General features: G+C 40.1%; 1 protein-coding gene across 3 annotated transcripts in view; it reads left to right on the top strand.

The window, feature by feature from the left end:
- MSRB3 (methionine sulfoxide reductase B3) overlaps positions 1-15,015 on the top strand; it is a 184,235-nt gene that overhangs the window by 156,419 nt on the left and 12,801 nt on the right. For all 3 annotated transcript variants that reach the window (XM_014544936.1, XM_005872686.2, XM_014544937.1), the window contains exon 6: positions 13,407-13,504. In XM_014544936.1, the coding sequence (XP_014400422.1) occupies positions 13,407-13,504 (98 nt within the window). The remainder of the gene's footprint in view (positions 1-13,406; positions 13,505-15,015) is intronic.

Below are 15,015 nucleotides of genomic sequence, written 5' to 3'. Positions count from 1 at the left end.
TCGGCCGTTCAACCAATCAAAGCATAATATGCTAATGATATGCTAAGGCCGCTCAACTGCTTGCTATGACATGCACTGACCACCAGGGGGCAGACGCTCCGACCTGTAGATTAGCTTGCTGCTGGGGTTCGGCCGATCGGGACTGAATGAGATGGGCTGGACACGCCCTGGAGCCCTCCCGCGGTCCCTCCCCAGCTGGCCAACCTCCTGCGTCCCTCCCCGGCCCTGATCATGCACCGGTGGGGTTCCTTGGCCTGGCCTGCGCCCTCTCGCAATCCGAGACCCCTCAGGGAATGTCAGAGAGCCGGTTTTGACCCGATCCCACAGGCTAGGTTGAGGGACCCCACTGGTGCACAAATTTGTGCACTGGGCCTCTAGTAATACAATAAAGATCTAAAGCCTACTCAGGAATTTAGAAAGATTTCAGTTAGAGAAATATATCCAGAGAAAATTTAGATAAGTAAAAGAATCTTAAGACTTAACTCTCTCTTAGAAGAAGTAATCTTATATTTTTATCAGGCACATTATTCTGAAATTTTTGATAGGTACCCAACTGAAGAATATAAGTAATAGTGTGACAGTCCCTAATGATGCTATGTAGTGAATAGACCTACTTCAGGGCTGCAGTTGAAAGGAACACTATTTCACTTTTAGTCTATATTTCTTTGAATTTCCCTGTCCTATATCCCTCCTGGTATTCTTAAGGTCAGTTAAGCACAGTAAATAATCTTCACTCAGCAAGCAATCCAAATTACCATCTTCCCATCCGACGGAGCTAATAAATTCTAAGCAAACTCTAAACTCTTTGTGAAGCATCCCTAATGGCTACCTCACTGGACTGAAGAGCTTTTGGAAGCAAAATAAAATAATCATTTAAAGCTGAATGTTTTTGGATAAAGGTGACTAGGTCAACACTAAATTTAAAGACAGTTTGAGAGACATTTTTTAATGGCACTTAGAAATTATGGCTAAAGGTCAGGCTGTTACATGTGATGTTGCTCAGATCCTTTGATGCTAAAGGTCTACAACTGACTTATGTGTAAGATATATTTTTTAAAACATTAACTGTGATTTAAAGTAGCAAGAGACAGTGTTCAGGCCAGGGAAAATAAAGTCCCCTTCCCCAGTTTTTCGGTTGAAATGGTTTGAGTTCAGGAATTTTATTGAACCTGAAAAAAAATTATTAATAGCTGTCTCAACAAAGGGAAATAGGGAAGCTTGCCCCTGTCAATTCCTGCTTAGGAGTTTCTGAGATATTTTGAGATCGCAAGAAAACTGTGGGTGAAACCCATACCAATTAGAGATCTTGTGTGTTTGGAACCACTTAAAAATGCTGCGCAGGGCTCAAAGGAATTAGCAAAGCCTGCCACAGTATAGCTGCATTATTAATCTCCACAGAGAATAGACACCAGATGTTCACACTGCCCAAAGGACCCCTCAGTGCTCTTGACAGTCTTTAGTCATTATGTCCTTTATATAGATTCAAATGTCTGAAATGCTGATGGGTGATAAGGCTATGTGGTTTCTCCATATGAAATTATTAATAATCAGTTTGAAGAAATGCACTATTTTAGATAGGCAAGAAAATAACCATATTGCCTTTGATACTTGTGAAAAATTGCCTGAAGTGAGCTAGCAGAAATTCTTTGCCTATTTAAAAAAAATTTTTTTTGATTGCCTAGTGATGGCATATCCAAACTAAGTGATAATCTTTTGAGCAAGTCTAATTTTGTTGTTAAATAATAAAACATGATATTTTGTTAATTAATTAATTTATTCAACAAATACTTGCATGAGCTACGGGTTGAGGATATAGTGGTAAACAAAGCAATCGTGGTCCCCTGGAGCTTAGTGAAAGAAGCAGACATTAGTTTAAAATTGCCCATATAAGTAAGTAATTGCAAATTGTGATGCGTTCTTTGATGCGCAAGGACTGGCGGCTGTGAACATGTTTGACAGGACAACCTGACCTAAAATTAAAGGTCTGGATTCATTGATCAACCTTATTTATTGAGGACCTACTTTGTGCCCCAAAGCAAAACAGATTTCCACGGTCATTTAAAACATTACACACACGGTTCACAGTCTGGTAGGCCAGAGGGTATTACAAACAACAACAACCAACAACTTAAAAATAAACTGATGATAAAAGAGATTCCAGGGATGGAATTTTATTTTAGTTGTCTAGTCTTTCTTCAACTATAGCTTCTGTTCAACATCCTAAGGAACATTCGAGTAATGCTTAAAATGTTAGCATGCCTGAATATTTTCACACCACTCATTTTATTGCAAAATTTTCATTAGAAAAGTAATATACAGACTTTCACATCTGTATAATTAGCCAGGGCCTCACTTCTGAGCGCAAATATTCCCCTGCCTCTTAGATAGTTCCACACTAACCTGATTTAATTATTTTCTCTGAAAAAAAAAATGTATGATCAGTGTGTTCCAGCTGGAAACCCAGTAGGAATTTTGACGCTGTCCTTCTCCTTCACTCCCCACAGGTCCCTCAGTCAGCAGCATCAAATAATTCTGCTCTTAATCTCTCTATAATCTCTTCCCTCCTTTCCAGCATCATTGCAAATGCCTTCATTTATAGCTTCACCAATTCTGTTCCCATATATGGTCTTCCCTCTGATATACCTGTTTTTATCCTCCCTCTTATCCTCTACCCTCCGGCTGCCCCACAAGCCATCTTCCTAAAACAGAAGTCTGATCATATTACTAGTCTGCTTAAAAGCCTTTGGGTGGCCCCAATCATCATGACATCTAAATGGCTACTGCCATTTAGAACCACTGGGTTGCTTTGACAACAAGATGAAAAAGCAAGGTAGCTAGTAACCAAAATAAAATCAATGCTTGAATAGTACATTGCACTCAGATGTTATTAGCATTTCTTATCTTCATGACTATTTAGAGTCTGCAGTTATATACTCTCTTTGCTTTTAAGATAAGTATTTAAGTACTGTTTTTATTTGAGGTACTGGCTAATAAAGCTGAAGGAAGCATGGGAGAATGTTTGCCAAAACCAATGATTTTTTTTGGTCGTTATTACTATGACACTATTTTTTTGACTGGAATAGTTTGCCTCTTGAGACTGTTGCTTGTTTGCAGTAATGAAATGATGTCATCAGCATTTAAGGGGATACTTGTCGTTATATTTGCAATGGCAGCAGTACAGAAATACAATAAATTCTCAAACTGTATCCAACAATCAAATAGAGTGCTGAAAAGTAGTCCAAGACATTTTTTCCCACCACACCGGTCAGGGAATAGACTATCTGGATCTGCCTTGATTCTGACTCAGAGGCCATTGCGGATGTCGTATAATGTAAGTGTTAATCTCATACACTTAGCCTATAATCACTTTGTAAGCAGAGTCGAGTCTGAGCCAGTTAAAGTTGCTAAGCCTTACATTGATTTTGGTATTTTTATCAGTAAGGTAAAAAATAATATAATTGTGGTTAGCAGAAAAATTATGGAGCCTGAAATCTGTTGCCTCCTCCCATAAAATATTAGATCAAGAGAGTAAAATCTGCACTTTATTAAAAAGAAATCTCAGCTTCCTGTCCAGAGTGATAGACTGAACATACATGTTTGTTTCCTTTTCTCTCAAGAGACCCCTTTAAAGTGAGAGCAAGAAAAACAAGAAAAGAGGAGGAGGAGGAGGAAGAAGGGGTGGAGAAGAAGAAACACATTGCAAAGGGAGCTGGATGGGGGCAGGGGGTCTTAAGCAGTCAAGAAATTTTAACCAATTTTTCCAAAGGGAAAAAAAAAGGGTGGAAATGCATTAATGGGTACAACTGATGAAAGAAATCTGTAGCCCAAAATACATACAATCGTTGTTGCAGAGACTCCCAGCAGGATTCTAACGAGGCTCAGAGAACAGATCTGCAGCAAGGTGTTTAAATTAAAGTCTAGCCCTAGTTGGTCTGGCTCAGTGGATAGAGCGTCGGCCTGCAGACCAAAGGGTCCTGGGTTCAATTCTGGTCAAGGGCATGTACCTGGGTTGCAGGCTCCTCCCTGGCGTGGGCCCTGGTCAGGGCTCGTGCAGGAGGCAACTAATCCACGTGTTTGTCTCACATCTATGTTTTTCTCTGTCTTTCCCTCTCTCTTCTACTCTCCCTAAAAATCAATGGAAAAATATCCTCAGGTGAGGATTAACAACAACAACAACAAATAAATAAATAAATAACAAATGAAAGTCTAAAGAACAGCTAGACTAGTTTTACGTCTTCTTCACTTCATTTTTTTAAATTTATTTTTTCAATTTTCCAGATTTTAAAAAGTTGCATTTCTTCAGGTGACATTGGTCAATAAAATTATATGGGTTTCAGGTGTACAATTCTGTAATACATCATCTGTATATTGTATTGTGTGTTCACCACCCCGAGGCGAGTCTCCTTCGTTACCATTTATCCCCCCATACCCTCTTCTACTTCCCCCCACCATTTTCCTCACTTTCATATTTAGAATGACAGATCATCAGTTATTCACAGAAAAAAGTAGCTGGAACACTACTCTCCTCAGATATTAAACAGCCTGTCGGGGAGAATTGGGGCTGCTATGGGGGTGTAGTACTCCAGAGTAAGCCATTCCCCAGTCAGATATTCAGGGAACCTGAGGACAAACACATGTCCACCAGCAAACAATGACAATGTTGCCAGAGCTGCCAGGCAGCTTTTCTATTCAGAGTTGAAACAGGACCTTAAACAGACCCTCATGATACCGACAGCAGAGAAAACCTACAAAGCTGCATAAATAGAAATGGTCAATCAAGGATCACCAGAGATATATAAAGAAAATCAAAAGCATGAAAGACAAAAACCAAGATAAAGAGAATAACTGCCTCAGAGGAGGCAGAGATATTTTAGAGAATAATAGAAAAACTCAAATCAAACAACTCTTATTCATATTCTCTCTAATTCAATCCATAATAATAAAAGTGTAATATGCAAATCAACCGAATGGCCAAACAGCAGAAAGCCCATCCAGACGACCATGTTAAGATACGCACTGGTGCCGGGCCAGCTAAGGTGGGTGCGATGTGATTGGTCAGGGGGGCCCGCCATCACCCCATGATTGCCCCGCAGAGGGAGGTCCAGGCCACCGGCCAGCAGGGCAATCAATTTGGGGGGCTCCGCGATCGCCCTGCAGAAGGAGGCCCAGGCCACTGACCGGTGGGCTGCGGTGGGTGGGTGGGACCTTTCTCTACAGGGCGATCGATCGTGGGGCTCCCAGACTGCAAGAGAGTGCAGTCCACCCCTGAGTGCACAAATTTTGTGCACTGGGCCTCTAGTATCAAATATTAACATTTGAAATATTTCAATTATAAAATAAGGTGATGCTGTAAAAACAAACAACTAGAGACCACAAATAATGTAAAAAAAATAAGTTGCAATGCCATTTATATAAATTTTAAAACATTTTATGGACATAGACATTGTAGAAAATCAATGAAGCAAGTGTGGGGATGGTACATAAGCAATTATCCTTGGAGCAGCAGGAGGTGTAGAGTAAGGGGGAAGATTGGAGGCAGACCTGGCTATAATTGTAACATTTTATTTAGAAAAAGAGAAAAATCTGTAGCAACTATAGAAAAAAATACTATCATCTGTTAAATCTGGATACCTAATATCTGTTCAATCATGAATGCTTATTATACAGGGTGGGGCAAAAGTAGGTTTACGGTTGTATGTGAAACAGTTTATTCTTGTGTTATTATTTATTAACTAGAAGCCTGTTGTACGAAAAGATTCGTGCAATAGCCCTTCCCTTCCCCTGGCTGCCGGCACTGGTTTTCCTCCGGCACCCGGGACCCAGGCCTTCGCTCCGGCCAGAGCCGCCTTCAAGCCTTTGCTGCTCCGGCCGGAGCCACCTTCAGGCCTTCGCTGCCCTGCCTGGCTGCCCCGGGTTGGGTCGCACACGGGACACCCAGGCAGGCCGGCTGATCGCTGCTGCCCCGCCCCGCCACCCTGGGTCAGGTCGCACACAGGACGCCCGCCGCCCCAGGTCGCAGATAGTAGGCCCGGATGGCGGTGGGGCAGGTGGGATGGCGCTGTCCCACCCTGCCTGCAGTATGCAAATTAGCCGCCATCTTTGTTGGCAGTTAATTTGCATATCGCACTGATTAGCCAATGGGAGGCATAGCGAAGGTATGGTCAATTACCATGTTTGTCTATTATTAGATAGGATTATTGCATTATTTTCCATATGAACAATCATAAACCTACTTTTGTCCCATCCTATAGTCTGTATACTTTTACATATGCTTGAAATATTTGTAATCAAAAATTAAAATGGTGAATTACAGAAAAATTTTGGACAATTATATAATAAAGTCATGGTTCAAACAAAAGACAAAAAATATGATGTGCTTTTTAATACGTGATGCAGTGTGTAAAAGGGAAATCTGTTTGACTTTAGGCAGCCTGGGATTATGACAATTGGAAATATAATCCCAGGACTCCTGAGCTTTGCATATAGCCATAATGATATGAATGCTGTTCACTCGTTTTTTTATTCTTATCTTATTGATTACTGATGTCCCCCATTTACCCCTTTTTAGCTCCCCTCCACCCAGCCCCTACCCATCCCCAGGCCTTTCTCCCCCCACTCCACCCGTTTACTAGTTTTCAGTTCCTTAGAATCAATCTGCGTAAGGGCAGAGAAGACTTCATTATAGTTGGGCACTGGGATGGGGGTGGGAGGAGGAATAATGGAGGGAAGATCAGGGTGGAGTGGACAGTCAAATGATATGAAGACATAAGATACCATACCTTTATTTGTTCGTCAGAGAGCTTTTTGCAACACCTCTTATGCTGAAGGCACTATTTTACGTCATTGGCAATACAGTGGAGGAGAAAATAGACAGACTACCTGCTCTTATATTTTACCTCAAGGTGCAGACATGACCAAACAAGATTTGAAAAGAATTAAAAATAATATAACTATCAAAAATTGGAAGGATAACGGATGATTAGTCTAAGTACTGGGTGTCCCCAAAATATATACACACTTTGGATGATTATAAAGTCAGTGTTTATTAACATACAGTTCATTTTCAAAATTTAAAAGAATCTACAGAAATGAATACTTTATTTTGTCAATGCCTGTTCTCAAACTGATGACTGTTCTGGTCCAGGCACTGCTGATTGCGCAAAGCAATGGAATTGCATAAATCAGGAATCATTTCGCTTGGTATATGTGTGCCCTTAATTCGTTGAAAACCGTCAACTTTATCTTTTATGTACCCCCATAAAATAAAGTCTAGTGGCACTTTAGGATAAATTTCTTTGTTCAAAGTTTAGTCTGGCTTCACTCATTATTTCAAATCAGTTAAACCAGAAAAAGAGTGAAAATTAAGTGAGTTATCAGCTGTTAAAGTGTGTACACATTTTTTTGAGACACACTATATGAGTTCCAATTCTTCATCGTTCAAAAGAGGGAATCAGTTTATAATGTTAAAACAGTACTGTCCAATAGTGGCAGTTTCTGTGTCTGTGGAAATGATAATAGACACATTCTGTATCTGCATCTGTGTTGTGCAAGAGAGGAGCCACCACATACATGTAACCATTGAGAACTGGAAGTGCAATTTTATTTAATTTTAATTAATTTAAATTTAAATTGGGACATGTGGCTGTATTGGACAGTACAGGTTTAAAATGAAGGCATGAAGAGAGCAGCATAAACATATTTTTTAAAAATATATTTTATTGATTTTTTACAGAGAGGAAGGGAGAAGGATAGAGAGTTAGAAACATCGATGAGAGAGAAACATTGATCAGCTGCCTCCCGCACACCCTCTACTGGGGATGTGCCTGCAACCATGGTACATGCCCTTGACCAGAATCGAACCTGGGACCCTTGAGTCAGCAGGCCGATGCTCTATCCACTGAGCCAAACCGGTTAGGGCACATAAACATATTTTTAAAGAAATAAAAAACCTGTTAACATCATTGTCTGCAGGGGTAGGGAGAATTGGAAGGGAAGAATTCACTGAGTCATTTGCAGTATATGATTTTCTATTACATGTATGTATTTGGTTGATTACTACTTAGACTTTTGTGTCTTTGAGGGGGAATAGAGAAGCATCCTTTAAAAAATGAGATAAAAGTTATGCTTGAAGTGAATAATTGGTTAAGAATCAGGGCTCTAAGCTTCAAAAAAATTATTTTAGCAAGGGTTCTTCATGGAGAGTTTTATTATTTGGCTTGAGGTAGTTAATAAGGTGAATTGTGTGAGATTAACACATTCTGGCTTCAGAGAAACGAAAAACTACACATTTTGAAATATGGTCGTGGAATTATAGAGCTGTGAGAATTGGTATACACATAAAAATATAGATCTGCAAATCTCCAGCTAGTCTAATCAAAACCATACTGAAATGTGTGCCCTCCGTATTAAACCATCACCCAGGCCCGAGTGGGATTCACTGTGCTGAAGCTTATTTTGCATTTGAAGATAACAAAATATTTGTAATCACATTTCAGTTCAGTGAATTCTTTGGTCTTGGGTCCTTTCTGCTGTGTTCTACTGATGGTTCATGTAACCAACTTCCTGAGGTTTCTGAGTTTTTATTTGGGGGTTTAGGAGATGTAGGAGAAATGAGGGTGTATGGATAACAGTCCTTGTTGAATCAGGGTAGGAGAACCAGGGACACATTTTCTAGACATGGTACAGATGGAATTGGCTTCAACTTGTTTATAATCTGTTGCTGGTTTTAACAAGTTCAAAGATTTTTTGAAAGGAAATAGGAAAAAGTTGGGCTAGAGAGTTGACGAAGTTTTTCTCAGGAGGCAGTTGGAGTGAAACATTTAAAAATTGTCTGCCCTAGCCAGTTTGGCTCAGTGGATAGAGCGTCAGCCTGCAGACTGAAGGATCCTAGGTTCAATTCTGGTCGAGGGTACATGCCTGGATTGTGGGCTTGGTCGCCAGTGGGGGGCATGCAGGAGACAGCCAATCAGTGATTCTCTCTCATCATTGATGTTTCTATCTCTCTCTTCCTCTCACTTCCTCTCTGACATCAATAAGAATATATTTTTAAAAATTGTCAATAGAACACTACTTGTGGAGAGCTGTGTCATTATTCAACTTTGGGCTCAAGCAGACTCAGAACAGCTTGAATTATGCCACATTATGAGTGAGAGGGAATGCTGCTTTCTACTGCAATTTAAAAAAAATCATTCTAGTGTAGATGTTAGCAAGCACCCAGAATCTAGTGTTATAACTAACTGGATCACTTGCTCATACATATGAGATGCAAATGCATATAGTTTGGATTTGTTTCACATTTTACCAGCAGTATTGTTATGTCTGCATATTGATTTGGCCTGATGGTTGGATAAAATTTCAGCAGAACTGCCATATTCCAGCGTGTCTGCTTTAGTTGAAGTACTTGTATTTATTTGTATCCAGAGATGAGAATTCTTCGAGGGGGGAAGTTATTTGTTGAATATAAGATATTCTTGATAATAATAGGTTAATATCTTTAAAAGTACAGTTTATATTGTAATATGCCCAAAGCCAGTCTCATCTAGTAGAAACAAAGGGATGTGTTGGGGGTGGGATGAGCCAACTGTTTATACAGGTTTTCAATCGGCTTTTATTTTTAAAAAAGTGCATGGAATGCATCCAAAACTAATAATGTTTTGTTAGATGAGAAGACCAAAAGGGAAATCCTAAAGAAAGGAGGATGGATGATCTTTCTTTAATGTCAGAACTGACATAAACACCGCCCCCCTTTGCTCAAGATAGTTTTCTCAACAAGACCCAGATTGCTTCAGTCTTTGCCTATCATCCTTTGAAGCACTTTCCTTATTAGTAGGAGTGGGGGCAGGGTTTCCTTTGAGGATTTTTACAGCAGTGAAGAGTTCCTCCTTTAAATATTTTCACATGATGAGGGAATTCCGCTTTCAAAGTGCTGTCATCACGTGGCTTCTCCGCCATGAGACACTTTATTCCTGCATGAAGGGCCTTCTTAGTTTGATTGTCAGTAAGGACTTACCTTTCTGATGGATTCCCTTTCTATAGAGTTGCGCTTTCTTGAGAGACCTAGCAGAAGAACTCAGCATTCTCTTGCATTAACCTCATTGGTGAAGTTGACCAGGATTCTCTTTTGAAATGTGTTCATTTCATCACGTGGGGTTATAGTCCTCAGCATGGTTTCCCTTGTCAGTCTCCACTAATGAAGATTGGGGTGACAGGTTGAATATTCCATCTTGAAAACTACGTTACTAATATGGTGAAAAGGGACACTCTGAATTGGAAGGAGTTTCGAAATGTCCTATATTTTTAAGAGACTCTTACGATGTTTATGGGCCCAGCACGCTTCTGCTACGCCACTCTGCTCCCTACTCTTACGATGTTTAAATAACACAGAAATGTCCTATATTTTTAAGAGACTCTTACGATGTTTAAATAACACAATGGTAAACAACAAATAATTCAAGTGCCGACAGTTTTCCTGGAAACATTGAATTCTTTTGAGAACCTCTATTCTGTTCTTGAATATAGTCTTCTGGAAAATTCTATAAATATTTAATTCATGGTTACAAAATGTATCGCTGTATGGTTTACTAGCTCATTGGAAAGCAGTTTACTTCCCTCCCCAAAATCTTTAGTCAGCAATGATTCACAATTGTTAGGAAAGAATTAGTATTAAGAAACCCCAAATAGAATGGGCAGTTTTCTCAACAGTATTGCCTAAGGGTGAACTTTTAAGTCTTTGTGGTGGTTCTAGATAAATGAATTGAAGCTTATCCATGTCCCAACCTCCATTGCATCATTTACATCATTACTCTTGGACTTGCCTTTTGAACAGTTTGGTCATTAGAAGGTGAGAAAATCAGTATAGTTTTGGATGCATTCATTATCTGCATCTACCTCGAAGCTCCTAAGTGTAACAGTGTAACTCACCAACTAATCCAGACACAGCCTTAAACATATTTCTTAAAAACTGCCACCTCCTTCCTGCTAGAGTTCAAATTAATGAGCTCAGCCTTGCGCTGAGGAAGAAGGTGGAACATCAGGAGAGAGCCCTGCACTGAAGTCAGAATACCCATATTCTAGTTTTGGCTCTGGCACTACTGCTGTGTAACATTGGCAAATAACTTACCCTTCTGTTCTCCTCCCTCCCCCCAAATGCTGTAGGTGAGTGACCTAAATGATCTTCCTGTTTTTACCATTCTAAATAAATACTAAGCCTATTTCACCTACATAGAGAGGCTTCATTATAATGATTGAGCCAAGTTTCATACTCCAGTGAGAAACTGGCATTGGTATTTCTTAATCTAGTTGGTCAATAAAGGAATATGATTATATTTTCTCTCTCCTGTGAATCTCTGTGAGGTAGCATAATTACTCATCCGATTTTTTTTGTTTAAGCCTCATTGGAAATTAAGTTAATAAACATTTCAGCTGTTGATGAGCCGACTCTGCCTTTAGAGTGCTCACCACTGCGCCAGGGAGGAGGGCATGCAAACACATCACAAATCCAGTGAGATGAGCAGAACAAGACGAGTTATATATGATGCAGGGTAGCATGAGAAATATATATATATTTCTGTACCTATTTTTAGTTCTAGAAATAGGAAAATGTATGTGGGGGGGGGCGGTGTAGAGGCATCTTTATGGTAAACTAAAATCAAAACAGCACTCCTAATTCTTTACCTGTTTTCTATTGAATCAGTTATGTCCCCTCATAATATTAGTTATCATAGACTGCAATCAAATGAATTATGACATGGGAGGTTACAAAATACAGAATGTTCTCTTTCTTTTCATGAATAAAATTTTTTTTCAATGTCCTCAGACATCACCATTAAATTCCTCTTTACTAGCTATTGGCACTTCAGTCACTGAACAGAGAACACCTAAATGTGTCAAGTAATCATTATAAACCAAATACTTTCACCTAGAATATGTTCAGATTCTCCCTAGAATTTAGACAACAGGGAAAATTGAGTTTTCTAGAGGATGCTGGTGTGTCTTAGCATAATTAAATTTAGGGGAATGTTATAAGTAGAAGGGTAAAGTTTTCCTGGTGATTTGCAGTAATCTTGAACTCAGTCAAGGAACTAGAAAGTGTTCACAGTCTCAGGGTTAAATCTAGCACTGACTATGAAAGCTATATTGTTGTGTTGTGGGGGTTGGGGATCTTGGGAGGGAGTTTCTTATAACATTTTGGCCTGAGCTAATTTGTTTTGTTTGAAACTGGAAATCATATTGTTGAAGTTTGCATTCTGTTTTCTTTCAATAGGTTTTTAAAAAGTTTCCTCCTTTCTGTAGGAATAAATTTGGTTTCTGAAAAAGAAAAAAAAATTGCACCAGCAATTCAACAACATTGCACCTCTTTCATCATTTTGGGGATGCAGGCTTCAGCTCAGTAACTCCCGACATATTTTCTGGAAACATGTAAAAACATGCCCATAAGTACTGAACATAAAACCTGACTTTACACTCATAAACATTTGTATAATCTTATGGTCCATAAGTACTGAACATAAAACCTGACTTTACACTCATAAACATTTGTACAATCTTATGGTCCATTTACCATTGAGTTTCTTAAAGCTGTGTGCATATTTTAAAAGTCATTAGAATAAATGAAAACTGGAGCAAGTTGCTATTTGAGAGAAGGTGCTACCCAGAAATGCTGAAGAACACTGTTCTATGACTTTCTCCTATGAAATGAGCAATGAGCAAGCCTCCTGCCCCCCAAATAGATAGAAGCAGAGCTTTCCAGGTATCCCCATCCCAGAAAATTAAGTATTCCTTTTTTTGTATTTTAACCATCCAAACTAAGTGATGAAAAAGCATATTTCCTAAAGAAGCGTGGATAGTTGAAAAGTCAACATCCAGACCCATTGGATTGTATGTTGGAAAGTGGCACATTGTAAGGCTCATAGTGCCTCAGGGCCTTGCCCAGTGACCCTGAAGGTAAATGAGAGAGGAGAAAGTGGTGAGAGAGAGCTTAATAAGTCCAGGGATGCTCTGGAAAACTACTAGATGGTCTAAGAATGTCTCATGAAACAGAAAAATCCCAATGCAACTGTAATCTGAGTGTGAGGAAAGGTTATTCTTAAAAAAGAGTTGCACTCTTGCAAAATATATTAGCCATCAACTTTTACCTTTTCTTTTTTCAAGTTGAAAAAGGTAAACATTCCTCAAAAAGCTGGAAATGGAACTCCCATTTGACCCTGTGATCCCACTTCTAGGAATATATCCCATGTGAGGAAAGGTTATTCTTAAAAAAGAGTTGCACTCTTGCAAAATATATTAGCCATCAACTTTTACCTTTTCTTTTTTCAAGTTGAAAAAGGTAAACATGATTCTTGCATTCTAACCCAAGGCTTTGTTTCTCTCCTCTCTCTGGTTTGGGTCTTGTGCCGGCTCTGCCCCAGGTTGGCCTTCGTTCCACGATGTGATCAGTTCTGACGCAATCACACTCACCGACGACTTTTCCTACGGGATGCACAGGGTGGAGACGAGCTGCACTCAGGTCAGTTCCCCCCCTCCCCTGAAACCCAGGGCCCATGCTGCATTGCACACACTCCCAAGATGCCTAGCTTTGCTAAATACAGCAACAAAGCCAAGTGAACAGCTGTCTCAAAAGGAGCAGACGACCACAGCGAAGTCTCTGTGAATCTTAAGGGTACCTGTCTTCATGTGTTTAGCAAGTCTAATTACATGCCTGTTATTGGCTTCAACATGATTAGACAAAATCATTGGTAGGAAAAATCATTGTCAGTTGACTCAATAGAGTGAAGAATGGGCTATGCTCAGGACGTATGAAGACTTCATTCCGTGGCCTTACGTCATCTGATGTTTAGGTCCTCCTCTCCCTGGGGTTGGTGCTGTGCACTCATTGTTCAGTCATCTTACCTCTAATGGTAATGATCTAAACACAGTGAACAGAGACCCCATAAACAGCTTTCTTTGGGTGGGTGTGAGGAGGGAGGGCAGAGACTGGCTATAGGAAGAGGAAATTCAAAGGTAGGCTGTATGAGTGCAGAGTGGGAACACGGGTTATGGTAATTTCTTCCCTGCTTCTCCAAGAATATAGACTGATCCTCATATCCAAGGATGTTCTAATTTGTTCCTTTTACTCTGCTCTTACCACATTTGCTCTGCTGGCTCTAAGAGAGAAAATGAGGAGGCAAAAATAGTTAACCTGTCATCCCAGTCGAAAGACTTGAATATGTGGGTATCTGATGCTTAAAACTAGAGAGGTAGCTAGAACCTTCTTGCACACCAAGTGAGAGCAACCACACATGCTATTCTGCAGTAGGGAGTCCTGTTCTTATCTGCTTTAAGTGTAATGGAAAGTCTGAGTATTGTGGCACTGAAATTCATTGATACTACTGAGTATTTCGTTGGGGGATGTCTGTTGCATATATCAAAGGTAAAGGGGGCACAGTCAGGCAGCTGTAATAGCAAAGTGATTGCCACATGGGCCTCCCTCAAAATTCTTCTACCTGCCCTTTAACCCCCTCCATCAGGCACAAGAGTTTTAGGGAGTAGGTGGCATATTTACTACCAAGTGGGGAGGGAGATTGGTTTGACCCTAACCATCTGATGAATTTCTGTTTTCATTTTTAAAAAAAAGAAAGTTGGCAAGTTTACTGTCTTCGAATATGAGAGCTACTCTCTCCTTTGAAAAGCAGACTTCTTGTTTTCCAGTCACATTTCAGTTCAGTCTTGTTTCTCAAGTATGAGTCTCTAAGCAAGAGAGTGGGACTTTGTGAAGCTCGTCTCACCTCCTGAGATTCTAATTTAATTGGTTGGGACAAGGCCTGAGCATCAGCATTTTTAAAAGCCCCTCTGGCCCTAACCGGTTTGGCTCAGTGAATAGAGCGTCGGCCTGCGGACTGAAGGGTCCCAGGTTCGATTCTGGTCAAGGGCATGTACCTTGGTTGTGGGCACATCCCCAGTAGGGGGTGTGCAGGAGGCAGCTGATCGATGTTTCTCTCTCATCGATGTTTCTAACTCTCTATCCCTCTCCCTTCCTCT

The sequence above is a fragment of the Myotis brandtii genome, unplaced genomic scaffold (genome assembly GCF_000412655.1).
Source record: "Myotis brandtii unplaced genomic scaffold, ASM41265v1 scaffold389, whole genome shotgun sequence".
Lineage (NCBI taxonomy): Eukaryota > Metazoa > Chordata > Mammalia > Chiroptera > Vespertilionidae > Myotis > Myotis brandtii.
This window is presented reverse-complemented; position numbering and strand designations above follow the sequence as displayed.